Source organism: Podarcis liolepis (assembly GCF_965112155.1).
Source record: "Podarcis liolepis genome assembly, chromosome: 3".
In the NCBI taxonomy this organism is placed as follows: Eukaryota; Metazoa; Chordata; class Lepidosauria; order Squamata; family Lacertidae; genus Podarcis; species Podarcis liolepis.
Window position 1 is genome coordinate 124,714,388 of NC_139557.1, and position 24,025 is coordinate 124,738,412.

The following is a 24,025-nucleotide window of genomic DNA, read 5'->3' on the forward strand; positions in this document are numbered from 1 at the left end:
GGGGAGAGGGGGCTGGCCTCAGGTTTTTTTGGGGGGGGATAGTCAGGTCCACAGCTGCTGGCTGCAGTTGCTCAATGGGCCACACTGACTTGTTTTCTCCATGTCTCCTCAGATGGTTGGGTTGCCATTTTTCAAAAAGTGAAAACGCAGACACGAAAGTTGTTAACGATTTTGAGCTATTTTTAAAGGAAAATTGGCAAAAAACGACACTACCGACATGGGCTGCCATGCGTCCAGATTTTCCTGGACATTTTGCTGATTTCTGCTGGGACACAGCTTCCGACTGCAGTATTCCAGGTATATCCGGGAAATTCTGGGTGTATGGCAACCCTGTGACCTGTGGAGACGCAGCACCAAATTGCCCTGGCCCACGTATGCCCTTTCCTGGGTGGGCAGGGCAGGGTTCTTTGGGGTTTTACATCCATCAAGTGATCTGTACAATTCGTTAAATAAATGAGTAAAACCAGCAAGCCCCTTCTGTGAGCTGCTGGGCCTCTCATCTTAGCGAGTGGGGTGGGAAAGTTGAGCTGCAGAATCCTTTGCCCCTCAGTCACTGTGAGAGTGATGGTCACACTCGGAGACTGTGGCTTTGATGTTCCTGCTGGACCCGTCTGGACCTATTTTCTCTGCAGGCCCCTTTCCTGCTTGTCTCCACACTGGTCATGGGCCTGTTAGCTTTGAGTTGTCTCCAACTCTGCTTTGACAACTGCGTGAATAATCTGTGGGTGCCTTTGAGCTTCCTAAATCTTTGAAAACCAAATGCTGGTTGACGTCTTCAACACACCTCCTCCTGCATACAGATTGTGGCGGGCAGGTCTGCTGGCCTTGTGCGGTGCCTGCCCCATTCCAAGTGTTCCTGTAGAGTTTTCTGTGTCTGCCTGGTGCTCTCCCCACAGTGCGCAAGAGTTGGAAGGGCCCCCCCCCAAGGATAATCTAGTTAAACACCCTGCAGTGCAGGAATCTCAACTAAAGAGGGGGGGCAGTGGAGACGCTCCTTTGTGGGGAGCAAGAGTGTCCTGCCAATGCCCTGCCCTGATGTTCAGGGCCCCCGTTTCCCCTCCCACCTGCTAAGAGAGAGGGGGCCACATTGCATAGCTACATGATGAGATGAGATGTCTATGGGCCACAGCAACTCTCCCTCCCCAAGCTCTGCTCTGATACTGCACCCGAGTACCTAGTACCAAGGTCTCAGTCCTACAGACCCAGCTGGTTTCCTCATTCCCCATCAATGCTTGGATAAAGGTGTGAGCAGCTGCAGATCTGAGGGTTGGCTGGTGGGGCAGGTAATGTCAGCCCACGGCCTTGTCCCCAGTTGACTATGCCTTGGGCCCTATACCTAGCCTGCCAGTTCCAAGCTGTGGGAGATCCTGGTGCAACAAGGATGTCTGCTTCTCCCTCCTGCAAGTGCCAGGCAAGGCTTGCTCTCCCAAGGTCCTCTGCAATTGCAGCTTCAGAGTAGACCCTATTTGCAACCCTGCAGCCATCAAAAGGGAATGTGCCTCCCTCTCCTCCAGGTTTTGGGTCCAGCTCCAGCTTGTGGGAATGCAGGTTTTGTTTGATTCCCGGAGCCCCCTCCCTCCTCCCCCTTGTCTTTGGATCCCCGCCTCTCTCACACAATAGGAGCTGATGGTCTGTCTGGGAGCCTCTGAGCCGGCAGCTGTCAGGTCTGACTGCGCAGATTTCATGGCAAATGGGAGCTTCTGGTGCTGGATGGAGGGACTGGGTTTGCCGCCAAGGGAGGCCGTGTTCAGGGGGCCTCTTTTATGCAAGGGGATGTCAGAGAGGCAGAGAAGGTTGCTGAATGGCTGCAAAAGGAAGGGCTTTCCGGGGAGAGAGGGGAGCAGAGACCCTCTTTGCTCTGCCAGTCTTGGTGTTGTTGTTTTTTAATATATATTTTTCTTCCATCTGCCAAAGAGGAATGGAGGATGTTTGCAGATATGTGGGGGGTGGGGAGAGGACCAGGCAGCTGCAGCATCTTAAGGGCATCTTGTCGGTAGGATGGCAGAGCTGCCAGGAGCAGCCGAGAAGGAGGCAGAGGTTCTGGCGGTCAAGAAGGGCTCTGCAGAGCAAAGGCCTAGCCAAGTCCAGCCGCCTCTTCTGACAGCCAACAACCAGATTCTCCCTGAACCTCCGTGGCAGCTCAGATGGTTTCTGGGCCATCAGAAGAGCCCTGCGTGAGCAGCAGCAGCAGGATCAGGCCAAAGGGGGACCATCTAGTCCAGCTCCTCTTCCCACAGGGACTGACCCAGTGCCCATAAGCAGGACTCCCCATCATTTCCATCAACTGGTGTTCAGAGGCAATGGCTGCCTCAGACAGTGGAGGGGAGAGCACAGCTGTTGTGGCAAGTAGCCATTGAGAGCCATCCTTCCCAGTGTTAGAAACTCAAATATATAAGCAAGGCTCCAAATAGCTCCTTAAACCAGGGCTTTTGTGGTTGTTGTTTAGTCGCTTAGTCATGTCCGACTCTTTGTGACCCCACGGACCAGAGCACGCCAGGCCCTCCTGTCTTCCACAGAATGCCTGGGGGCCACTTGGGGGCCAGCAGGCTTGAAAGTTGTATTTTTCAATATGACTTTTTGGTTTCTGAAATTCAAATATAATGGATGGAATTCTACAGGATGTGTTTCTCGTGTGTGAAAACAGCCCCTGGAACCTGGTGAATTTCGAACGCTGATCCATCTGCAAGCCGTTCACCCGTTTTGTTCCCACAGGGCCTCATGTTCCTCATCCCCACCAGCCACACTTCCCTCAGAGGACGGATGCAGGGCCAGCCCAAGACATTTTGCTACCTGAGGCAGCTACCTGCTGCCCCCATCCCTCCCCTGGTCAAGGCACTCATAGTCTGCAGCCAAATTATTTTGGTGCCCACACCTCCCTCCCTCCCTCCCTCTCTGTTGATAATCGGAAGTAACAATAGGATGCCTTTTGGGGGCACTTAAAAGCAGCTGCCACAGGCTATTGCCTCACTTTCCCTCCTGGTAGGACCGGCCACAGGGTAAGTGGGCCACAAGAAAGGCCTTGGAGGCTGAGCCACGTTCTCAGAGAAGGTGCGGAGGTGCCCTCGTCCCGGACGATGGGTGGAATTCCGTCAGCAAAAGCACTTCTGCTTTCCAGCAGGCAGAACGACCTCTCTTTCCCCCCCTCCAGCTCTGGGGGTTCTCCTGGCCCCCCCCCAAGGAGATTTTGGGAGAGGAGGTCACACTCCACTAGCAGGACTCCTTGCACTTGCATCAACCAGTGCAGCAACCTCGGTGAATCCGGCCCCATGTCCTCCAGCTGGGGTGTTCTCTGAGCCTGAGGAGCTGGTCTGGAGCAGCCTTTGCTGTGTCTTACCTGGCCGCGTTTTCTGAATTGCAGTGGCTCTGACCCTCAGCTGTCTCCTTGGATGCGATCTCTGGGCAGTGTGGCCTCTGGGCATAAGTTAAACTGTGGAACTCCCTCCCACAGGAAGCAACCTTAAAAGGAGAGGAGAGGGCTAGGAATGGCATGAGCCTGTTAAATGGATGGCCTGTGACCTGTGGAGTCTTGCCAGTGGGAGGGAGCAGCCCTGGCTCAGACGCCCACTGCTCCTGACCTCCTTTGCCCTGTCCTCCTTTTCCAGAGCCATGCTCGCCAACGCTGCCACGATGCGGATCCTCATCAAGGGGGGGAAGGTGGTGAACGACGACTGCACCCTGGAGGCCGACGTCTACATTGAGAACGGCATCATCCAGCAGGTGGGCCGTGAGCTCATGATCCCCGGTGGAGCCAAGGTCATCGATGCCACCGGCAAGCTGGTGATCCCGGGGGGCATCGACACCAGCACCCACTTCCACCAGACCTTCATGAATGCCACCTGCGTGGATGACTTCTACCACGGCACCAAGGTAGTCTCCCTCCTCCTCCTCCTCCTCCTCTCTTGGTTGTGTGGTGCGGGTGGTCTGGTCTTGAGCATTGATGGGGTGTCCCACAGTTGACCTGTGTGTGTGTGTTCTCTTAGAGTAAGTTTCTGACTTGAGATCCGCAGAATGGATGAGACATGAGGCAGGTCCACACCATCCATTTAAAGCAAACCCAACACACATTTAAAGCACATGACACACACCCCCAATATCCTGGGAACTGGAGTCCCCCCCCCCACAGACATACAGTTCCTTGTATCCTTGACAAACTACAGTTCCCAGGATTCTTTGAGGGAATTTATGTGCTTTCAGTGTGTTTTGAGTATGCTTTAAATGAGCAGTGAGCTCTGCCCCAGGAGTTGGGAAGCCAGCTGTGGACATTCCTAGCCGCCAACATCCCCCTGAATTTATTTCCACAGGCACCTCCATTATTGCTCATCCAAATGTCATCATTTGCTGCAATGCCCCTCCATGGCACCTGTGCCCAGCAAAGAGCCAACTGAGCTGGCTCTGCGCAGGGCAGGAGTGAACAGATACAAACCTCTCAGGCCTCCAAGGGCAGCCCTCCAGATATTTTGGGTGTCAGCATCCACTAGTGCAAGACTTGCACTCCCGTGGACTCCAGATCTCCCTCTGACCCAGGACTAACTCTGGCCTTGCCATGTGCTTAGTGAGATCTGGCCTCTGGCCCCTTTCTTCACCCCCTTTACTCGCCCCCCCCCCCGGACGATGCTGGCCTGTCCCTTTGGCAAGGGGAGAGGCCTGCTTTGGGCGAGGCCTAAATGTTGTAAGCAGAGTCAGAGCATTCCTAGTCAGCACCAACCATGTGATTCCAGAGCCCCGTCTGCGCTGGGCAGAGGAGTGTGTAGCTGGCCGCCCTCCCTCCCTCCCTCGATGATTCCTGGCCATCCACTGCCTTGGCTGCCTTTTCCGGGGGGCGGGGGGCGGTGAGGCCTTTCCCTTCCCAAATGTGCTCCGGAACTGGGGGAAAGAACATCAGTGTTGACCAGTGGGGAGCATGTGAAGTGACAGGAGCCTCCCTGGCAGCTGTTGGGGCCTCTTCGTGGGGTAGCTTGGCTGAGCAGGTGGCAGCTGCTGGTGTCATTTGCAGGGCAGGTGTGGGAAGGAGTCAGGTCACCCCATGGCGGGGGCTGGTCTCCCTTGCATCGCGGCCCCGTTCTGTTCCTCATGGCATCCTGGGCCAGGCAGCAGCGTCAGCTTCTTCCGCCTTGCTCAAGAGGAGCCTGGTCAAAAGCCCCAGTTGCTTGCAAGGACGGGGGGGTGGTGGATCTGGCCGCCCAGCCACCCACCTGCTCGGACTGGGCTGTATCTCTGCCCATCCGCCTGCCTGCCTGCCTGCCGGTCATCTTGGGGACTGGGGGGAGCTGTCCAGGCCTCTGGTGCTGAAAGTGCTTAGCTCCTTTGCTCAACACAGAAGAGCAGGATAAAAAATTCCTTCCAGTAGCACCTTAAAGACCAACTAAGTTAGTTCTTGGTATGAGCTTTCGTGTGCATGCACACTTCTTCAGATATCTGAAGAAGTGTGCATGCACACGAAAGCTCATACCAAGAACTAACTTAGTTGGTCTTTAAGGTGCTACTGGAAGGAATTTTTTATTTTGACTATGGCAGACCAACACGGCTACCTATCTACTACTGAAAAACAGAAGAGCAGGAGTTTGGGGTTGTTGTTTTTTCATTTTGAAAAAATACCAAGCCAAAAGGGGGTGGAACTAGAACTCAAATTATTAATATTTTTATAGGAATTGTTTTTAGAATTACTACTTTGTTTTTTCCCCTTGTTTCTTTCTTTGTTTTTTTTCTTTACCAAGCAAATCCAAAGTGGCTTTCAAAAAGATGCAGCCTGCTAATGCTCTTTTTAAAGAAATGTTCCAAACAGAGCTATCGAAAAGGGAACAGGATTGAAATAACAGCCAGATAAGCATTGTTTGTTTGTTTCATTTCTTCCTGTGAGGCACCCCGAGTGACTGACGATCTAATAAAACTGTAGGCTGGTGTTCAACTAAGTTTTTCTGCTCGTGGAAGGATAGTTCTTGTGCGAGGGGGTTCCTCCCCTCTACAGCCGTGCACATACACCCCAAATCTGATTTGGGTTGGTGGAACTTCTAGAACAGTTTTAGGCGGTGGGGAGATGGGAAGAACATTCCATCATGCAAGAAGAAATCATCTGGCTAATGGAATGCCCCATGTTGTAAACAGCTGAAACATAGTTGTTTTTTTAAAAAAGCATTTGGGCAAGTTCTACTCAGAGCAGCACTTTTGAAATTAATGGACCTAACTTAGTTGTGTGCATTAAGTTCAGAGGGTCTACTCTGAGTAGAATTTTGCTGAACACCACCTACCCACTTGGGTAATATGAATGAAAAAAATGCAACCTGAAGTGTCTGTGACCCAAGGTACGGCTGTATTTATAAGAAGGACTGGCTTCTCAAAGAGTGCTCTGGAGAAATGCTTCCTCATCCTGTGAGGCACTGGCTCTTTCCTTCCTTCTGTGGGTATGTCTAGGGCTGCAGCCGTGCTCTCCACCTGTGCCCCCCCCCAGAAGAGAATGTGGGAAGGGAAAACATCTGTGACCCTCTGGTGCTGCTTAGCTACAACTCACACCATCCCTGGCCATTGGCTGCCCTGACTGCAGTTGGTGGATGTGGGGAGTCCAGCAGCTCTTGGGGGGGGGGGCTTCAAATCTTCCCCAACTGCAGAGTCTTGGCCAAGCCTCCTGTGGCTGGTGCGCTGCAGACCAGGGTGCCTGTGAGTGCAAGGGTTGGTGGCTTGCTGTTGTAGGAATGCGCTCTGCACATGCTCACATCATGTTTGCCGTGGTTCAATCCCTGGTGTTCAAAGTAGTTTCTGGGCACTGAGCCCCTTCACCTAAATTTAGGCTTTGAGCAAATCTCTTCTGCCCCCCCCCAGCCTGTTCTCTCTCTCTCTCTCTCTCTCTCTCTCTCTTCATTTTCCTGACATGCCAGGAGAACTGTTGGGGCAGCTTGGGCACCCCAGGGAAGAAGCGTGTTAAGTCCTGAGTGCCCTGTGCTGAACACAGCCAGGGCAATAGAAAGGGGGCTTCTGCTTCTGTTCACCAACCACCTCCTCCCTGCCCCCCCCATGAGGTCTTAGCCTTGGGTTCCTCTTGAAATTGTGAAGGCCTTGGAGCCCAGAATCCTCATGCAGCGCCCTTGAGGGAATGTAGGCAAGGCAGCCAGCTTCTTCCTCTCCTCCCGCCCCCCCCCTTCAAAAAAAGCAGCTTTGGGGATTAGCTGATGTCCCACAAGTGTCAGCTGAGGACACAGCCTTCCCTTTGCATTAGCAAGAAATGCTTCCTGCCGGCTCCTGACCCAGGGCCTCCACGCCAGGAAGGCTGCAGGGCTTGCAAGCTCTGGGTTGGGTGTTGGTGGTTCACTCCTCTGGAAGCTCCCTTGGGGTTTCCACGGGGGCATCTCTCACCAGCTTCCCTTTGCCCCTGTGCCCAGGCTGCCCTGGTGGGGGGAACCACGATGGTGATTGGGCACGTGCTTCCGGACAAGGACATCTCCCTCCTGGACGCCTACGAAAAGTGCCGCAGCCTGGCCGACCCCAAGGTGTGCTGCGACTACGCCCTGCACATGGGCATCACCTGGTGGGCACCAAAGGTAAGAGGGGAGGGGGTGCCACGGGGGGAGGGGCTTGCTGGCTTCCCTGACTCAGGTTGAGGAGGTCTTTTGCCTTTACTGGCAGCAGGTCTTTAGGGTTCCGAAAGTGGAGTCTTGTAAGAGCACAAGGAGTAATATTACAACAAAACAACAACAAACTGGCTTATAAGTATAAAACCAAATTTACTAGACTAATAGCTAGAATAGAGATAGGCTTGTAACCATTCAAACAACAAACATACTAAGGTGCCCTGTGCAAGACAAAGCCTGGAGATACTGTAAACATGGAGTGGATAAATGTACAACTCTATCTTAACAAGTTACATGTGCAGTAAACGTTATACAGACTGGATAAATGATCCGTTCCACAAGTAGCCAGAAGTAAGTCCAATCGCAGAACGGCAACCCCGTGCCGCCACAACGACAAGGGTAGCACACTAGAGAATATGAAAAGTTTTTCAAAGCTGTTTTCCAAAGATTGAACTGGATGAGATGTTCTTCAATGGGTCTTGAGTTGGAAACACAAAGTCGTATGCATGGATCAATCACGGGAAGGCAAATCAAAGCCGCCACCCTGGTCAGAATAACGCAAGTGGGCAAAAGGAGACCTGTTGTTCTCCGGATATATTACAGGTTTCGCTACACGCTTCATCAGTCCGAAAAGCCAGTCATACAAAACGGTTTGCTCAGGATAAAGAAAGTATTCACAGGCCTGCTGGATCAGGCCAAAGGCCCGTCGCATTCTGCATCCTCTTCTCACAGTGACCAGCCAGATTCCCATTATGGGAAACCCACAAGTGGAACTCAGCCTGAGAGCCCCTCCCCCTCCCGTGGTTTCCCAGCCTCCTGTGGCAGGGAGTTCCATAGATTAACTTTGCACTGCATTAAGAAGTCCTTCCTTTTATTCGCCCCAAATCTTCCCACTTTCAACCTCATTTGAAGCCACAAATTCTGGTGTCAGGAGAAGAGAAAAACTTTCCCCTTTTCTCTGTGCCATGCATATTTAAATTCTTTTTTTAAAATTTTGTTTATGATTTCCAGGTTTATACATTTCACTAACTTTTGTTGTTTAGTCGTTTAGTCGTGTCCGACTCTTCGTGACCCCCCTGGACCAGAGCACACCAGGCACTCCTGACTTCCACTGCCTCCCGCAGTTTGGTCAGATTCATGTTCGTAGCCTCAAGAACACTGTCCAACCATCTCATCCTCTGTCGTCCCCTTCTCCTTGTACCCTCCAGGGAGGGTCTTTTCTTCTCATGAGGTGGCCAAAGTATTGGAGCCTCAGCTTCAGGATCTGTCCTTCCAGTGGCTAATTTCCTTAAGAATTGATGCGTTTGATCTTCTTACAGTCCATGGGACTCTCAAGAGTCTCCTCCAGCACCAGAATTCAAAAGCATCAATTCTTCGGCCATCAGCCTTCTTTATGGTCCAGCTCTCACTTCCATACATCACTACTGGGAAAACCATGGCTTTAACTATATGGAAATGAGATGTTCTTCAATGGGTCTTGAACTTCAATGGGTCCTGAACTTTACAGTCATTTTATTTTTATTTTTTTAATAATTTTTATTGGGTTTTCACATTTTATATAGACAAAAACAAAACACATAACACCAAAACAAACATAAAAAACAACAAACATGAATAATTCCAGAAAATCTTATTTTCTAACCCTAGTCCTTGACTTCCCCCCACCCCCTCCCTTGCATCCCTGTTCCCAGGTTTATGTCAGCAAGTTAGCATTTCTTCCGTCTTAATATTAGTCCTTTTATAAAAACAAAAAATAAATTTTCCCTAAGTTGGACCCCAATTCTCTTCCCTCGATTTCTCATTTTTTCTTAAGTAATTTCCTTATTACTAAACCCCCTGGTCTTGAGTGTTGTTTAAATTTATACTTCCCTCCCTCCCATCCCCGCTTTGCGTCCTTTCCCAAGACATGTCCAAAATAGCAGTTTTTAGCCTGGATTCCGCACATCCGAGGCTCTCAAATCTATTTCAGTCCCTCTCCGCCGGTTTTGTTGGTAGTCCTCTTTGTCAGTCATCGAGTCTCGAAAGATTTCATTAACATTCAATCCAATCAGTCCATAGTCTCTTCCCATATTTAGAAGCAACTGCTGAAGAATTTCCACAAGGCCTGAGTCTTGGTGATGGTCAAGATCAAAGTCTATATGGAGGCCCCAATTGTATTTCTTTATTTCGAGTTCCTGAATTCCATAAACTCCCAGGGCCTCCACTTTCGTCTTCTGTATCTTTCGTAGGCTTAAAATAGATTCCATCCAATGGTCTCCTTGCTTGTATTCTCCAGATATCGGCTTCTGGTTAGTATTTTCCCACATAACTTGTTCTCTTTCTTGTTTTGTCTTCTCCTCTTCTTTGTTTGTTAGTTCAAATTCAGCTGTGGGTTCTTTCTCATTCAGGTCCTCATTACATTCAGCAGAGCTACTTGTTTCCAAATCCAAGGCCGTCAATTGTTTACTCATAGCTGTAGTCTGCTCCTGTAAGGTTCCCACCAGTGAAAACATCCTTTCGATTTCTCTCAGTATCTTTCCACCCACAGCCATTGTAATTCCACAGAATTCCCCCTAGAGGGAATCTGGTTACTGGATGGTCTTTTCTCCAACAATCCTCTGTCCTATTATTTCTTTGTTTCCCAAAATTTTAGTTCAATTGTAGCTCCTTTTTATCCGGAGAGGTCTTAAGTAGCAATTTTTTCACTATTAACAGTCCATTTGACAGCTTTGACAGCTGTCAAATTCTGCTCCTCTATACAGGCTCCAAAGCAGATCGCTCCCGGGCTCGGGAGGGAGGGTTGTTTACCACAAAACAAAAACTCTTCCAACACTCCACTCTCCTGCTTAAATTTGCTTTTCCAAATCTTGGAAGTTACTGTCTTTTTTTTTAAAACTCACCCTTTACAGGGTGGGCACTCCAGCTTAGCTCTTATATCGTTGCTCTGGATCGTCTGCAAGGGGGGGGGGATGGGGACTTCCTTTTGGCACACCCCCCGGTCGTCTCAAATTCAGAAGGTAAAAGTTTTTAAAGTTCAGTTCCAAATTACTCACGGGTTCTTTTTTCAATCCAAATTTCAAGGAAGGAAGTCAGCGCTCTCCGGTTATGGCTCGCGGCTTCGCTCAGCGGCGGTAGCGATCGACTCTCAGTGCCGCGCCGTCCCCCGTATCCCCTCCGTAGCCTTTAAAAAGGCTCATTGCGAATCAGGGGGGGCGCTTAAGGCACCCGCCGAGTCTTCAGTCCGCAGGCTTCCGCGCCTGCGGTTTTTAAGGGTCCCCGTGTCGCCGGCACGGCAAAGACCCATCCACCGCTGAGCCGATTCCCTCCGGAGCTCGGAGGGAATCCGCCATTTCCAGATCGCACCAACCCGGAAGTGAACTTTACAGTCATTTTAACATTTCAAAACTTGACTTCCTTCCCCCTCTTTCTGCGGTTCCTTAAATTTATTTTTAATATCTTCTGCATATCCAAATTAACTTAATTTGTTCATTTATTCATTTACTTTAAACATATACTCTTATGAAACCACAGGTTATTACAATAACCCTGACCAATGTTCTTATCTCTTTACAGTTAAATTTTCAATAAACCATTTCTATTCCTTTATAAAAAGTTTGTTATCTTGATTTCTTATTTTTCCAGTGTGTTTTGCCATTTCTGCATATTCTGTAATTTTACAAACTGCCATCGTTTTGCCTCTTAACTCCCCTTTAACCTAAAAAGCCCCCAGCCCTGCAAACTTTCTTCATGGGGGGAGGCTACTCCATCTGCCTGACCCTTCTGGTTGCCCTCACTGCAGCCCCTTGGGGAGGGTGCCTGGGGCTTTGCCCCTTCTCCAGTGGTGCCACCTCCATGCCCCTCGGCCGTGCCTCCTTCTCCCAGTTCTTCCGCAGCCATCCAGCTGCCACCCTCCCCACCTGCTCCAGCCTGCGGAGACTTTCCTCAGGCCAACTGCCGGGCCGTAGCAGGATCTCAAGGCCAGGGGTCTCAAGCATGCCTGCTGGCCGTCTCATGGCCCCCAGCTGCTCCAAGGGCCGTGGAGCATCTGCCGGCTGGTAATTCTGGATTAGACCCCTGCCCACAGCCATCTTGTTCCCCAGCCCAGCTGGGTGGCTTGACCTCCTTAGCCTCTTGTTTGGGTGTTTGTGGCTCAGCTCCTTCCTCCTCTCGGCCCCCTGACAGCTGTAACAGCCCTTCCTTTCCCTCCGCAGTTGGCCACTCCCTCCCCCTCTTTGGTGGGCTTTGGCGCTGCCTTGCCTGGCTTCTGGCACTGGGAGAAGACCCCCACCCCACCTGTGTCTTACCTGCGCAGGACCATTTCATCTCTACTTGGGGCACCCAGCTGCGCAGCCTCTGTACTCTGTAGTGGCACCTGCCCTGTGGAATGCCGTCCCATCCGATGTCAAGGAATTAAAGAACTATTTGACTTTTAGCCCTGTATAGGGAAGTTGTTAATGTTTTGTTGTGTTTTTAATATTTTCTTGGGAGCTGCCCAGAGTGGCTGGGGCAATCCAGTCAGATGGGCTGCATATAATAAAAAAAGTATTATTATTATTATTAAGATTACCAAACATAGACCAACGACCTGCACAGAATACAGAGACAGAACATGCCTCTAGAACAAGGCATGAGCATGCCTGGATGAAGAGCAGATTCCTGGAAGAGGACCCTAGAGCAGAGATGCCTCCTTCTCTGCTCCAGAGGACCCTCCCCACTTTCCCCTCCCACTGGTGGAGGTTCAGTTTGGAGCAAGATGCTCCAATCACATGTTCCCTCCCAGCAGGGCCAAAGAGCCCATTGCTCAAAGGCGGGACCGGCTCCTCACAGATCCAGGCCCAGAGCAGCATGTTCCAGGTGACTTGAGTGAGTGAGCCAGTCTGCAGAGGAAAGCTGGAAGCAACCAAAGTCGGGAGACATTGTGATGTGGGGAGAACTCCAGGCAGAGGGTTGGGAGCCTCTTGAGGTGAGGGCAGACGAGCGAGCGTGGCCTCCTTGAAGCAGCAAAGTACATCAGTGTCCATTGCTTCCTGCTTCCAAACACACCACTGTAAACAGGAAGGTCTGGAAATGTTCAGGATTTGCACCAACGTCCACGTGAGACTCCTAGCTCCTCTTCCTATGTTCATCAGGGCCTTCGATTTAGGCACATTAGATGAGCTCAATACCTCAAGGCCTGTGGCTTTGGCCCTCTGCGTTCGGCTCACAGCGTTTCCAGGGGTGTCGGTGGGAGGTGAGACCTTTGGGCGAATGACGCCTGCCCCTTCTGCCTCAGGTGAAGGCGGAGATGGAGACCCTGGTGCGGGAGAAGGGCATCAACTCCTTCCAGATGTTCATGACCTACAAGGACTTGTACATGCTGCGGGACAGCGAGCTCTACCAGGTCTTCCATGCCTGCAAGGACATTGGCGCCATCGCCCGCGTCCACGCCGAGAATGGAGAGCTGGTGGCCGAGGTGAGCTGCTCGGGGGGCAGGGGGGACGCGGCTGGGCCGCAGCCGGGGGGGGGGCAGTGGAAGGGGATGATCCCATCAGCCGATCCATAGGCTGTCCTGCCCTGGGAGAGGGGAGGAAGAGGCAGGGACCAGCAAGGGGGCAGGAAGAAGGTGACCCCTGTCCCCGCCTACCCCAGACTGACCCCCTCTTTTGCCTTTCCCTGCAGGGGGCCAGGGAAGCCCTGGAGCTGGGCATCACTGGCCCGGAAGGGATCGAGATCAGCCGGCCGGAGGAGGTAAGGGTGCCCACCAAGGAAGGAAGTGTTGCATTCCCAAAGCAAGGAAGGATTGGACTCTGATTAATAAAATACACGCGAGGCTTGACCAGCAAGACTCTGGGGGGAAGTGTCAATAATAATCCGTCCATCCCTCGGCCCAGGTCATTTTATTCACAAAAGAACGTTTTACACAGTGTTCGTAAGAACCAATCAGATTTCCTCTGAGCATTTCAGAAAAACCCACGTGGGGACAAAGTTAAAGTTAAAATTACAAAGAGCTAATTTGAGCATGCATACGTAATTCAGAGTAAATAAAAGAGGAAGCAAGGAGGAGGTCATAAACAGGAGTGGAAGGAAGGAAGGATGGCAGTATCCTTGTGAACTCTCTTCCTGGCCCTTAAGATCCACCTAAAGATTCACAAACTATGTTGGAGTAACCTACTATCTTTATGTACTGAGGATGCCTGATGAAGCAACTGGCCTGTGTTTCAGAATGCTTATCCGTGCCTGTCAGGCGTAGAGAAAGCAAATGGCATAGATGCAGAGGCTTGTGGGATTTGATCAGAAATTATTGTCAATGAATCAAACCCAGTGAATGCAATGCTTTCATCGCGGACACCATGGCTTGTTCCATATTTCATAATTCCTCATAGTAATCCCACCCGACCCCCACAAGGAAGGAGGCACACCCATGAATGAACACACCTGCCCTGCTGGGAATCTCACTCCCCCCAAGGCCCAAGAGAGAAGGGGGCAGTTTCGGAACTTGCAGGGTCTCCTTGCCAAGGCTGCCAATTGCCTGGTGACTGTTTTCAGAGGGCAGTTCTTCCACCAGCCAGGAAGAATGACCAGGAGGAAGGCAGTGGAGGAGGGACTTGGCTGCCCATGCAAGGTTGGGGGCAGCTGGCTGAGCTTGTGGGTGCTGCTCATAAGTGGGGGGATTATCATGGCTGTTAGTGGTGGGTGGGGGGACATCTGTGCCCCACTGAGCTCCAGGACCCACCAGCTGCAGCCGAAAAGAAGTGAGGTCCCCCACCCATGCCTACTGGCTTCACTGGGGCAGGCGCTTGCCCAGTTTGTGCCCCACCCCATGAGTTGGTCACTGCTGAGAAGAGGGGGAAGTGTTGGGGTTCTGTTGGCACCTGCAGGCACTGTCTCGGGGTCCAATGGGCCAGGCCGCTGCCTGCCTCATATCTCTCTCTCTCTCTCTGCATTGCAGTTGGAAGCTGAAGCTACGCATCGGGTCATCACCATCGCTAACCGGGTGAGCAGCCTTAACCGCCCCCTCCTTCTGCTGCAGAGGACTGAGGCTGTGTCTTCTTGCCCGACTGGGTGGGGGCCCCTTTGCCATTCCAGGTGGATGGATGGCTTGGACTCCGTGCCCAGGTCTCTCTCGTTGCCCCAAGCCCCCTGACGCCTTTCCTCTTCTTTTTGTCCTCCTCCCTCGGCAGACTCACTGCCCCGTCTACCTGGTCAACGTTTCCAGCATGTCAGCCGGGGACGTCATTGCCACCGCCAAGATGCAAGGTGAGTGGCGTTCCCTGGATCTGGAGCAGGAGGTGCCCACACGGCAACTGCAAGGGGAGATGGCAAGCTGCCCTTGGCATGTCCCGGCCCCTGGACCCATCCAGCCCCTCCTTGCTAGCCATTGCAAGGAGTGGGTCTTTTCTCCCCAGTCGGCTGGGGTGCCTGTTTTGGGGTGCCCTTTGGGTCCCTCCCAACTCTGCAGTTAACCTTCCCAGACCCTGAGATCGCCCTCTGAGGCCCTTCTTTGTGCGCCTCCTCTATGATGTCTCCGGAGGGTGGCAACACGAGAACAGGCCTTCTTTGTGGTGGCTCCCCATTTGTGGAATGCTCTCCCCAGGGAGTCTCGCCTGGTGCCTTCCTTACAGATCTTTAGGTGCCAGGCGAAAACGTTCCTTTTTAACCAGGCCTTGTGCTGATTAATGTTCTACATCCTTTTAACTGTGTCTGTGGGAAGGTTGGGATTATTGTTTTGCTGTTTTGTTTTGCTTCTCATGTTTTTTTCCTGCATTTTATTATTCTGTGAACAGCCCTGAAACCTTATGATGAAGGGCGGTATATAAATCCAATAAGTAAAAGTAAAAAAACCAAACACAACTCTGTGAGCAAAGTGTCCCTGGCACCCCCCTCGAGCGCACAGCTGAACAATGCGCCCCGCAAGTCCTGCCTCTGGTTGCTGTGGGGCTCTCGAGGAAACCACCCCCTCCCTGCCCCACAGCCAGGCCTGAGGTCCCTCCCCTTGCTTCCCCGCAGGGAAGGTGGTGTACGCAGAGACCACCACGGCCCACACTGCGCTGACGGGCTTGCACTACTACCACCAGGACTGGTCCCACGCGGCGGCTTACGTCACCGTCCCGCCCTTGCGGCTGGACACCAACACCTCCACCTACCTCATGAGCCTGCTTGCCAAGTAAGGGGGCCTGGGCTGGGGGGTGATGGAGCCCTGGAGGATGGAGGGAGAGGAGGAGGAGGAAGGGGGTCCTGGAACGAAGGCAGGGAAGGAAGGGGTGGCTTTGGGTGGAGAGGCCGAGAAGGGGGTTGCTAAGACCAGCTCTCCCCGCAGTGACACCCTGAACGTGGTGGCCTCCGACCACCGGCCCTTCACCACCAAGCAGAAGGCCATGGGCAAGGAGGACTTCACCAAGATCCCCCACGGAGTCAGCGGAGTGCAGGACCGCATGGCCGTCATCTGGGAACGGGGAGTGGTAGGTGGAGGCCCCCTGTTGCCCCCATCCCGCCATGGGGAGGGGAGAGGGCCTGGGGTGTGTGTGAGAGGCTTTCAAGCAAGGAATTGACTCTTCATTGTCATAGAATCATAGAGTTGGAATAGACCACAAGGGCCATCGAGTCCAACCCCCTGCCATTGTCGAAGGGACGCTTGCAAGGTGGGGAAAGGCATGTCCTACAGCCCCAGTTCTCTTAGCTCTTCCCAGGCAGTTGCCACAGCAGAGACCTCCGCTTATGTCTCTTCCCCACCTGAGGTGCCTGCAAGCAGGAGAAGACTGCGCCTGCGCGTTACCCGCCTCTGCTTCTCTCTCTTCCATCCTCTCCTGGTCCTGCCAGGCAGGAGAGGTGGGGACAGGAGACGGCGGTGTGGAAGCCCTTGGCTCTCCCCCCGCCTGAGCTGTCTCCCTCCTCTGCTGCTGTTCTTCACTCTTCACTTCTGACCCCCGATCACCAATCCCTTTTCCTAAGTCAGTCTCCAGTGCCCCTTCTCCCCAGAATGCAGCCATCACTCCCTGTGGCTCCACCCGGTCCCTGACTTGCCAGTGTGGTGTAGTGGTTAAGAGCGGTAGTCTCATAATCTGGTGAACTGGGTTTGCTTCCCCGCTCCTCCACATGCAGCTGCTGGGTGACCTTGGGCCAGTCACACTTCACTCTGAAGTCTCTCAGCCCCACTCACCTCACAGAGTGTTCGTTGTAGGGGAGGAAGGGAAAGGAGATTGTTAGCTGCTTTGAGACTCCTTAAGGGGAGTGATAAAGCGGGATAAAGCGGCAGCTAAAAAAGCCAATGCAATTCTGGGCTGCATCAATAGGAGTATAGTATCTAGATCAAGGGAAGTAATAGTGCCACTGTATTCTGCTCTGGTCAGACCTCACCTGGAGTACTGTGTCCAGTTCTGGGCACCACAGTTCAAGAAGGACACTGACAAACTGGAACGTGTCCAGAGGAGGGCAACCATAATGGTCAAAGGCCTGGAAACGATGCCTTATGAGGAACGGCTAAGGGAGCTGGGCATGTTTAGCCTGGAGAAGAGGAGGTTAAGGGGTGATATGATAGCCATGTTCAAATATAGAAAAGGATGTCACATAGAGGAGGGAGAAAGGTTGTTTTCTGCTGCTCCAGAGAAGCGGACACGGAGCAATGGATCCAAACTACAAGAAAGAAGATTCCACCTGAACATTAGGAAGAACTTCCTGACAGTAAGAGCTGTTTGACAGTGGAATTTGCTCTTTGAAGGTCTTTAAGCAGAGGCTTGACAACCATATGTCAGGAGTGCTCTGATGGTGTTTCCTGCTTGGCAGGGGGTTGGACTCGATGGCCCTTGTGGTCTATTCCAACTCTATGATTCTATGATATCAAATGCAAACTCTTCTTCTTCTTCCCTTCGGTCGGTGCAGAGGGACAAAGGCTAGCAGGAGAGGCTTGGAGGAAGCCCTTCTGGGGTCCCTCTGCTGGCTGGCTGCCCGCATGAGAAAGAAAGGAGCTCAGGGCAGGGCGCCCTCAACCCAGCCTTGCAGCAACACTTGGCGCTAAGCCCATGGCAGAGCTCCCCATGCCTGCTTCCCTGCCACCAGCACAGCCTGTCCTCCAGCAGCCAGGGGGCACACAAACTAACATGGGGGGGGGGGAATGCTCCAGGATCCATCCCAGCACCCCCCCCGGAGATCTGCAAGAGGGGGAGAGAATCCCATGGCAGGCCGGGGGGGGGGGGGCTTGGCGAGGCCATTTCAAAGCCAGCATTCCTAGCCAGGGAGTGGTCCTCTGGTGGTGGGGGCTCTCCCAGAGCGTTTCCCATCAGCTCCCCCCTCCCCCCGGCTCCTGCCAAGTCCTCTGACCTCTCTCTCCCCTCAGGTGGGGGGCAAGATGGACGAGAACCGCTTTGTCGCCATCACCAGCTCCAACGCTGCCAAGATCTACAACATGTACCCCCGCAAAGGCCGCATCATCCCCGGGGCCGACGCAGACGTGGTCGTGTGGGACCCAGAGGCCACCAAGTAGGTTGGGGGACACACACAAAGGGGCCACAGGGAGCGGGGAGGGGGCTGGGTGTCAGCAGGGCCATGTTGGGAGTGGCAGCTTGGGGCTTATGGGCTGTGAGAAGAGGGGAGTTGACGGGGGGGGTCACTTTGGCCTGATGCTGCTTCAGAAGCCAGGCTCCCCTCCTCTCCTGCTGGCTGCCTCCCCAGGGAAGCGGGGGGGGGGGAGGATGCTCACAGAGATAAGAGGTTCTCCCCAGCATCATGGCTGAGTGTCCAGCGCTTTCTGCATTAGTTGATTTGATGGACTGATATATTATTTCGTACAATTTATATGCTTCCTGATGGTTTAAAAAAACACACAAATAAACCTCCAATCTACAAAAGAGATAAAAGAATAACATGGTCAATTACAGATATTAGCAGCAATCATTTAAGACTTCCAGGAGGACAAAATAACAGTAGACTAAAAGCAGAACAAAACCTCCATCAGCTTTCTAAACTTCTGGGTCGGCTTGTCCAAACAAGAATGTATGTATTAGATTTTCAGTGGCTCTTGTTGTGGGGGGTGTCTTTAAATTGTTGATTGCTTCAAGGCGTTTTTGTGGGAAGCCATTCGTAAGTCAATTCAATAGGTAATGAGGAAAGACTTCATCCTCGCCCTGCCCCCTCCCCAGCCAGGCTTGCCTTTCTGCCACAGAGGCAGCGGGGGGGAGCATAGGAAGTTGCCTTGTTCCATGTCAGACCCTCACTGCATCTAGCGCAATGTCGTCTGCACTGACCGGCAGCAGCAGCAGCAGCTCTCCAGGGTTTCAGACAGGAGCCTTTTTCCCAGTACTGCTCAGAGATGCTGCCACTGGGGACTGAGCCCGTGGCCTTCTGCATGCCAGGCGTGTGCTCTACCCTTCCTCTGAAGCTGCAACCCGTGTTGGCTGGAGCTCAAGGGAGGGGCAGTCGAAAACAGCTGGAGGGCGTCAGGTTGTGGAAGACTGCCTTCCCAAACTCCCATCACTATTCAGAAATGAGCTGGAACTCCCAGTGAAGAAGCCTCTTCTGGCTGAAACCCCTGAAGGCGTCTCTGCTTCTCAGGAAAAGACACCCAGTTTCAGTGGCAAAAGAAGGGCTCCAGTTTCGCCAGACCCCTGGGCTCTCCCTTAAGTCCCTTTAGTGCATTGGCAGAGAAGGACCCACTTGCTTCTGGCGCCTACGCAAAGGTCTCTCTTCTTCTTCCTCAGTAGCGCTGGGGTAAACTACTGTCCTCCTTGCCCAACAGATGCTTGCAACACATTTCCCTGCGCTCTGATCCTGTTGCTTTCACAGCACACAGTAGATGGCGCAAACGCACCACTGCGTCCCGCTTCTGCCAGGGGAAGGGGACACCCTGAGCTGCAGCTAAATCTTGCAGCGTGGAGTCCTCCTGGTCAGGGTGCCAGGGAGCCAGCCACACTGTCTCTTCCTGTTCCATTCCCCCTCTGCCACCTCCGGCAAGAAGCAGAAGGGCTTTTTCTTGCCTTCTACAGCCTTGCGGGGCGCCTCTCCCCAAGCCTGCTGATCCACCCCTCTCGCTAGGGCTCCTCCACTGCTGCTCACGGGATCAGCACATGTTTGAGGCCTCATCCTGCCTCACTTTGACATTGCGTGTTATTATTTCCATATCCCTCCTTTCCCAAATCACAACAGAGAAGGTTAAATAAGAAAAACCTATAAATGCACACAATACAATGTTGGCATGCTCCCAAAAGTCTTTGCTCTGCAGCCTCTTTCTGGTGGGGCTTCTAAAGGACCAGGGAGGAAGCTGGGAGCCGGCCACCCCCCAGCCCAAGAGGGAGTCTGAGCAGCTGCCGGCCCAAGCCCTGCCTCACCTCCTGCTCCCTGCTCCCCCCAGGACCATCTCGGCCAGCACCCAGGTCCAGGGCGGGGACGTGAACCTCTTTGAGAACATGCGCTGCCACGGGGTGCCCCTGGTCACCATCAGCCGCGGGCGCGTGGTCTACGAGAACGGCGTCTTCATGTGCGCCGAGGGCACCGGCAAGTTCTGCCCCCTCCGCTCCTTCCCAGACTCCGTCTACAAGAAGCTGGTGCAGCGGGAAAAGGTACCGGGGCAGAGCGGGGTGGCAGGGAGCGCAGTGCATTGCATTGCATGCAGAGACACCCATCGCAAGGCAGCCTTGAAGACCACCATGGATTGGGGGGGGCTCTGCAGAGAGGAAGAAGAGGAGGAGGGGCATGCCCAGAGGCTTTTGCTTGTGGCAGACACCAGACGGTGGGCAGGGGAAAAGGCTGGAGCCCCCATTCCTCCTTTCAGGGCAGGAGTGTGGCTGCGGGAAGCCCAAGGGTTGGGGGTTGGGTGGGGGTTTGCGGGAGGAGGATAGCGGGGCAGGGGGAGGCACAGAGGGTGGAGAGCAGGGCTGGGCACCCCAGGTGTGCTTGTAATTTGGGCGTCCAAGTGCAGAAATCCAGATGCATCCAGGTGTTTGGGGTTTTGTCTTTTGCAAAGAGGGAGGAAATGTCTCACCTTTTTCCTGCAAGGAGAAGAGTTGGGGCTTGGCCAGGCATGGCATGGCATGGCATGGGTAGCAAGGCTTTGCTGGGGGGGGGGACTGAAATGGCTACCACTTGAGCAGAGGGGCAACTTAGGGATGAAGAGGAAGGGGCTTGACTGGGAGGGGAGATGTTGGTCCCAGGAGAGGCTGGCAGGAGAGCAGAGGAGCGACCAAGAGACCCAAAGGAGGGGGCTTAGGGAGGTCAACAAGGAGGACCCCCCCCAGCACTCCAGCCCCCCCCCCCCGAATCCTGGAATGGTAGAATTGACGCAAGGACCCTGAAAGCCGTTTAGTCCATCCTGGGATGGGGGGGGGCAGCCAAGCTCTGCACCCAGAGATGAGGGAAGGCAGGGGGAGCTGAGGGAATCTTTCCAAGGGGTGGGGGGCTGAAGAGGGGGTGAGCCAAGCAACCGGCCCCCGCTTCTTCGCCCTACTTCCCCTCGCAGTCCTTGCTGCAAAGACAGTGGAGGCTGGGGAGCCCCCCCCCCCCGGCCTCCAGCATGCCTCAGTGTTTGACCAGTGGTAGTCTGGGGCGAGGAGAGTGGAGTGGGGGGAGGGTAGCAGAGAGTGGCGTCTGGAGGGGGTCCCTGGCAGACGTGGCACCCAGGGCCCAGTACCTGCTGGTCGAGGGGGGGAACGAGAGGAGCCCCCGTTCCCAGCCCCCAGAGGCAGCTGCCCCTCCCCGCCCAAGCCCCCACCCCGGCCTGCATTTCACCTGCCCCCCCGCCCACCCCGAGCCCCCCAAGAGGCAGGCTCCCCCTTTTCCCACCCTGGGGGCGCCGGGGTCTCCAGAGGCCGCCTCTTCCGCTGACCTGTCTGTGCCTTTTGTTGTCTTGCTCCGCGCAGAGTTTAAAGCTCAAGGGCGTGGACCGCACCCCCTACCTGGGGGACGTGGCCGTGGTTGCCCACCCTGGGAAAAAAGAGACGGGGACGCCCCTGGCAGACACGCCCACCCGGCCGGCCACGAGACACGGGGGCATGCGCGATCTCCACGAGTCCGGCTTCAGCCTTTCCGGTAAGAGCGGGGCTGGAGCGCGGGGCCTTCTGTGGGGGAGGGCGCGCAGAGGCGGGAGAGCCCCCCACGCCATGCTCCTTGCACCCCCCCCAGGCTTCGGCATCTTCCCTGCCCCGCTTGCCCGCCTCCTGCCTTGCCCAGCAGAGCCAGCTGCCCCACTAGGGCTGGGACCTGGCTTCCCCCCTCCCCTGCGCCACCACCCACCACGCCCCCCACCCCCAATTCCTGCAGGGCCTGCTCCCCGCCCCGATCCTGCATTGGCTGGGAATCAGGAGACGGGAGAGCGAGAGGAGGAAGCCGCCAGAGTGGGACGAAGGCAGGGGTCAGGCCAAGCCGCTCTTGGGGGTGGATGGGCATAGCATCCTGGAAGGGGCACCCAAGGGTCATCCAGCCCAGCCCCCCGCAATTCAGGAATCACAGCGGAAGAATCCCTGACAGGTAGCTAGCCAAGCTCTGTTGAAACAAGGAAGGAGAGCCCCCAATTTGGGGGGAGTGGGTTCCACAGCGCTGGGTATTTTGGCTGGGTCAGGATAGCCCCCCGTCCAGCCCCTCTCCCCCCCCCTTGAGGCACACCTGCAGGGCTACACAGAAGGGGTGTCGCTCCTTGCAGAGGAGTCTCCTGCCAGCCATGGCCGAGAGGGAGCAGTGGGGCCAGGCAAGGAGGCCTGTGGGGCTGAGGGGTCGGAGGGGCAGACGGTCCCTTGCCCTCCTTCTCTGCCACAGTCCTTTTCCACGTTTATTTATTTATACTTTTCAAGTTTTTACATTTCACTGTTTTTACAATCATTTTGACATTTCAAACCTTGACTTCCTTCTCCCTCTTTCTGCGGTTCCTCCCATTTGTTTTTCATACCTTCTGCATATCCAAATTAACTTAATTTGCTCATTTGTTTATCTGCTTTAAATATATACCCTTATAAAACTGCAGGCTGTTAAATAATCCTGTCGGTGTTTTTATCTTTTTATAATTTATCTGTAAATATTGAATAAACCATTTCCATTCTTTTATAAAAAAATGTTATCTTGATTTCTTATTCTTCTGGTAAGTTTTGCCTTTCCGCATATTCCATAAGTTTTTGTATCCATTCTTCCTTTGCTGGATCTTCTGCTTCTTTCCATTTTGGGGCGAGTAACATTCTTGCTGCTGTAGTAGCATACATAAATAAAATTCTATACAATTTAGGGAGTTCTGTCCCTATAATTCCCAAAAGAAAAGCTTTTGGTTTTTTTACAAAGGTTATTTTAAATATCCTTTTCATTTCATTATATATCATTTCCCAGTAAACTTTAACCTTACTACAAGACCACTACATATGGTAAAAAGAACCTTTCTCTTTACATTTCCAACACCTATTTGATTTAGATTTATACATTTTTGCCAACTTGCTCGGTGTTTGATACCATCAATATATCACTTTCATACAATTTTCTCTTAGACCATAACATGCTGTATTTTACATCCATATTCTGCAATCGTTTCAATGCTTCCATGTCTATATTATGACCAGTTTCTATTGCCCAGTGAGGCCTATTGAGGATTTTACCTGCTCATCCTTTGTCTCCCATTCCAATAATATTTTATACATTTTAGACAGCACTTTTACATTACATTCCAACAGGTCTCTCTCCAGTTGTGATATTTGTTCCCCAAACCCTCATATCCTATCTTTCTTAAATACTTAATGCAAATGATGATATTGTATCCATGCTATTAATTTTCCTGATAATTCCTTAAATTCTTTTATTTTGTACTCCTCCCTCTTAATAAATTTCTATAAGCAGTCTATCTTTCTATCATATTCTTTTTCTTTACCACTATGGCTTCCAACGGTGAGAGCAAAAGTGGTGTTTTTACCTCTAATAAATTCTTATATTTATGCCATACTCTATAATTTTCCCCCTAATTATATGATTTGTAAATCCTTTATGAACTTTCACCTTTTCATACCATAAATAAGCGTGCTAACCAAAAATATTATCATGACCTTCTAGATCTAGAATATGTGAATTTTTTAATGTCATCCATTCCTTCAGCCAACAGAGATAAGATGCCTCATAGTATAATCTCATATCTGGCAGGGAAAAACCTCCTTGTTCTTTTGCATTCTCTGCCACAGTCCTGAGAAGAAAAACCCCACTCCAAAGTTGCTAATTGCATTTCAAGGGCGTTGAAATGCAAATAGCAGCTTCCAAAAAGGAGGTCTTTCTTGGTATCTGGTTTGGACCTGAGAGTGGCTGGGGGTGCTGGGGCTGGGGTCCCCAAACCATGTGAGGTGCTGTCTCTTCTCTGGAGGTGGTTCAGGTGGCATCTCTTCTGCTGGAGGTTGCATGGTCAGTCATTTTGGGGAGGGGGCTTTCATGGGGTGATGGGTAGGCAAGAGGGCAGGCTGCACCAGCGATGTGATTTTTTTTTCTTTTTTGGCAGGGGGAGAGATTTTCTTTGTACTGACCTCTGCGAAGAGGGCTCTGTTGTGCGCAGAAGCCGTGGTTGGCAA

General features: G+C 52.7%; 2 protein-coding genes across 3 annotated transcripts in view; both read left to right on the forward strand.

Moving 5' to 3' along the window:
• Positions 1–24,025, forward strand: part of MAPRE3 (microtubule associated protein RP/EB family member 3) — an 89,576-nt gene that overhangs the window by 20,361 nt on the left and 45,190 nt on the right. The window lies entirely within an intron of this gene.
• DPYSL5 (dihydropyrimidinase like 5) overlaps positions 1–24,025 on the forward strand; it is a 39,551-nt gene that overhangs the window by 12,550 nt on the left and 2,976 nt on the right. The window contains exons 2-12 of one of the 2 annotated variants that reach the window (XM_083494485.1): positions 3,603–3,867; positions 7,371–7,529; positions 12,811–12,990; positions 13,197–13,265; positions 14,467–14,511; positions 14,699–14,774; positions 15,525–15,681; positions 15,835–15,976; positions 17,848–17,990; positions 19,858–20,065; positions 21,362–21,530. In XM_083494485.1, coding sequence (XP_083350611.1) covers positions 3,607–3,867; positions 7,371–7,529; positions 12,811–12,990; positions 13,197–13,265; positions 14,467–14,511; positions 14,699–14,774; positions 15,525–15,681; positions 15,835–15,976; positions 17,848–17,990; positions 19,858–20,065; positions 21,362–21,530 — 1,609 coding nt within the window. In that variant the 5' untranslated portion in view covers positions 3,603–3,606. The remainder of the gene's footprint in view (positions 1–3,602; positions 3,868–7,370; positions 7,530–12,810; positions 12,991–13,196; positions 13,266–14,466; positions 14,512–14,698; positions 14,775–15,524; positions 15,682–15,834; positions 15,977–17,847; positions 17,991–19,857; positions 20,066–21,361; positions 21,531–24,025) is intronic. The other variant, XM_083494486.1, reaches the window with a different exon arrangement.